This window comes from Phaseolus vulgaris, chromosome 3 (genome assembly GCF_000499845.2).
Source record: "Phaseolus vulgaris cultivar G19833 chromosome 3, P. vulgaris v2.0, whole genome shotgun sequence".
In the NCBI taxonomy this organism is placed as follows: Eukaryota; Viridiplantae; Streptophyta; class Magnoliopsida; order Fabales; family Fabaceae; genus Phaseolus; species Phaseolus vulgaris.
The window spans coordinates 1,108,162-1,110,882 of record NC_023757.2 but is presented as its reverse complement, the minus strand read 5'-3'; the positions used below and the strand labels follow the sequence as shown (position 1 = coordinate 1,110,882).

Sequence of the window (2,721 nt, the reverse complement as noted above, 5' to 3'; positions counted from 1 at the left end):
ATCATTCTAACTCAATATGGTATTTTATCTTTTTTTAAAAACATAAAAAAATACATATTATCATCATCATCATCTTATTTTCTATTATTAAGATTCGGATCAAACAATGTACTAAAAACACACACACATACATATATATATATATATATATCTTACAAAATAATAATAATAATAATAATAATAATAATAATAATAATAATAATAATAATAATAATAAATACATGAACTGGTATAGTATTGTCTGAAAAGAATAAGTTTTAGATTCCTAGACAAACAAAGGACTAAGTGTCAGCATTTTTTCAATATTTACAACATAAACCCAAGTTTTCATGAATCATAAAATTTGATCATAAACAGGAGCAAATGAAGTGTCCTAGAAGCAATAATTACTGGAATACTGGTTGAGAAGACAATGACATTTTTAGTTGTTGGGAAGCTTTATGATTCTTTGTAGAACCACAGTCCTAGCTCTTATAATGTCTCTGCTACAAGTATCAGCTTGCACTCCTAAATCTTCAACATTCTTCATAAAAACTCCCAACTTCTTCTTCATCTCCTCTATTGCAACCTTCACACCATCATCCTCAATGGCAAATTCCACATTCTGCAGCACAGACTCAATCTCGATTTCCACCTTATCAATGAGGACCCGAATGCTGTCCAAATCCTTTATAGCAACATAGGTGCCAACTTGCATGGAGATAATTACTTCCCTGTGTCCTCTCACAGCAGTTTCATAGCTCTTCAACATGGTGTCAATCCACTTTCCCATTGAACCAATTGGGACTGCACTAACAGCAGCTAGAATAGTTGCAACATGTGGAGAAGCAATTGCTGCAGCCACAACTGAGCAGATCAACACAGCAGCAACTGTAGCTACAAATATCATACTTGAGACCTTCCTCCATGTATGAACTTGTTTTACTTTCTTATCTAGCTTGCTTTGTCGCACTTGCAACTTCTCAAGCATGAGTATCTGCTGATTGTAAACAGATTGATACATTTGGAAGAATTCTTCAGTGAAAGGGTCACCACTTGCCTTGAAATTCTTCAATTCCTGTAATGTCCTCGTATAACGCTTCTCTCCCAACTCGGTTTCCTCTTCAAACTGTTGAAGGGCTGCAAAAATAAGCAATTGGCTATCCCTGGCTCGCTTCAAACACTTCTCCAATGCAGTGCACAAATCTAGAGTCTGCAAGCTATTTTCTAAATACTCCTCAACAAGCTCAAACAGTTCTTGGTTCTTCCATATATCTTTCTTAGAGCTTAAGATCACCTTGACAACTTCCTGATTCATTTCCAGCAGGCATTCTGTGACTTGTTTGAGAGACTCAAAAGAAAGGGACCGAACCTCAACTCCAACTGCCAGAGTTTTGATGACTTGATTCGCTCGAGCTTGAACTGTGGTGTCAAAGGACTGCAAATCAGAATCAAGTTTGTAGGCAGCCTCATATGACCTCAGTTCAGTCGCCATATCAGTATTGAAGTTAATTCCAGATGATGTTTCAGGGGTCTTCTTGCTCATGTGCCCCCCCATTTTGAAATGGTCTAATAAAGAACAAGGAAGAACCAAATCCAAATTCAGTACCTGTTTATCAGAACAACAAAAAAGTAGTTTCACCATGAAATTCCTTAAACGATTGGTAAAGTTGAAAGGTGCCCGCTTTATGATTACGGGTGCACAAATGATTTTGGCCTAATCACAAACAATTTGAGGGCAAATACAATCTATTTCAAACAAACCAACAGAGACTATTGCTACATAGAGTTGTACACACGAGAAACCTTACCATATCACAATCAATTTCAAACAAACACATTAGTGGATTCTATTACTGTCTTGTAGATCTTCACACATGAGAAACTTTACAATATCGCAATCAGATCAAACAAACCAATTAACAGGTAATATTTCTAAACCCTACACTTCACCACACAAATTACAATACTCCATTTTATGAATAATGGTGAACAAGTGGAAGGAATCAAGCAGAACCAGATAGCTAATTTTGCAAAGTACAAACCTTTGAGAGGGATTGAAGAAGATAAGAATTTCCAGAGAGTGATTACTTTTGATCTGATAATTGGGGTCACCCTTTTGAACTATTTCTAAAAAGGGGAAAGAGATTGATAGGCTGATTGTGGGGAATTGAAGAACTTGAAATCCACTGAAAAACTGTTACTTATCTACCACAAATTTGGGAGCTTTGAGATGTGGGCAAATGAATAACTTGCACGCATAAGAAAATTTCTGTACAAACGCGTGAAGCAAAGCAAAGCGAAGCAATGCACCTTCTCTCCCTCCACACTACTAAGATTTTGCTTTTCACGCGCAAAGCACTGAAGAAAGAAAAACAGTGACAAGGGTTTAACTAGACAAAGTGACTTAACTCAAGTCTGAACTTAGGACTTCTTGCTACTTACCAAATGGATTTTTTTTTTTTTAATATATTTTGAGGTGTTTTTTAGACAAGTTTCTACATTAAAATATACCCTTCAAAATATAAAATATATGAAGTCTTTTAAAGGGTGTGTCCATGTTAGATACACTTGTCAGATATTGACACTCGTAAGTATTCAATTAAAAAATTATTTGATTTCGACAATTCTAACACGGTTCTAAGACAATTTAAAAAAATGAAAAAAATATATTAATTTTTTAAAAAAACTTAAATTTATTATATAATTTTTTATTGTAATTATAAAAATAAGGAAAAAATA

The 2,721-nt window shown here is 34.5% G+C and overlaps 1 protein-coding gene across 2 annotated transcripts; it reads right to left on the bottom strand.

The window, feature by feature from the left end:
- Positions 1-218: 218 nt before the first annotated feature.
- On the bottom strand, positions 219-2,399 carry LOC137806097 (UPF0496 protein At4g34320-like). 2 transcript variants are annotated; one of them, XM_068606045.1, is made up of 2 exons: positions 2,025-2,399; positions 219-1,548 (listed from the first exon to the last, which is right to left on the bottom strand). In XM_068606045.1, the coding sequence occupies exon 2, from the start codon at positions 1,535-1,537 to the stop codon at positions 422-424; it is 1,116 nt and encodes a 371-aa protein (XP_068462146.1). In that variant the 5' UTR covers positions 1,538-1,548; positions 2,025-2,399; the 3' UTR covers positions 219-421. The 2 variants fall into 2 exon arrangements, with proteins under 2 accessions (XP_068462146.1, XP_068462145.1); XM_068606044.1 differs by having other exon boundaries at positions 219-1,588; positions 2,025-2,384.
- Positions 2,400-2,721: the final 322 nt, after the last annotated feature.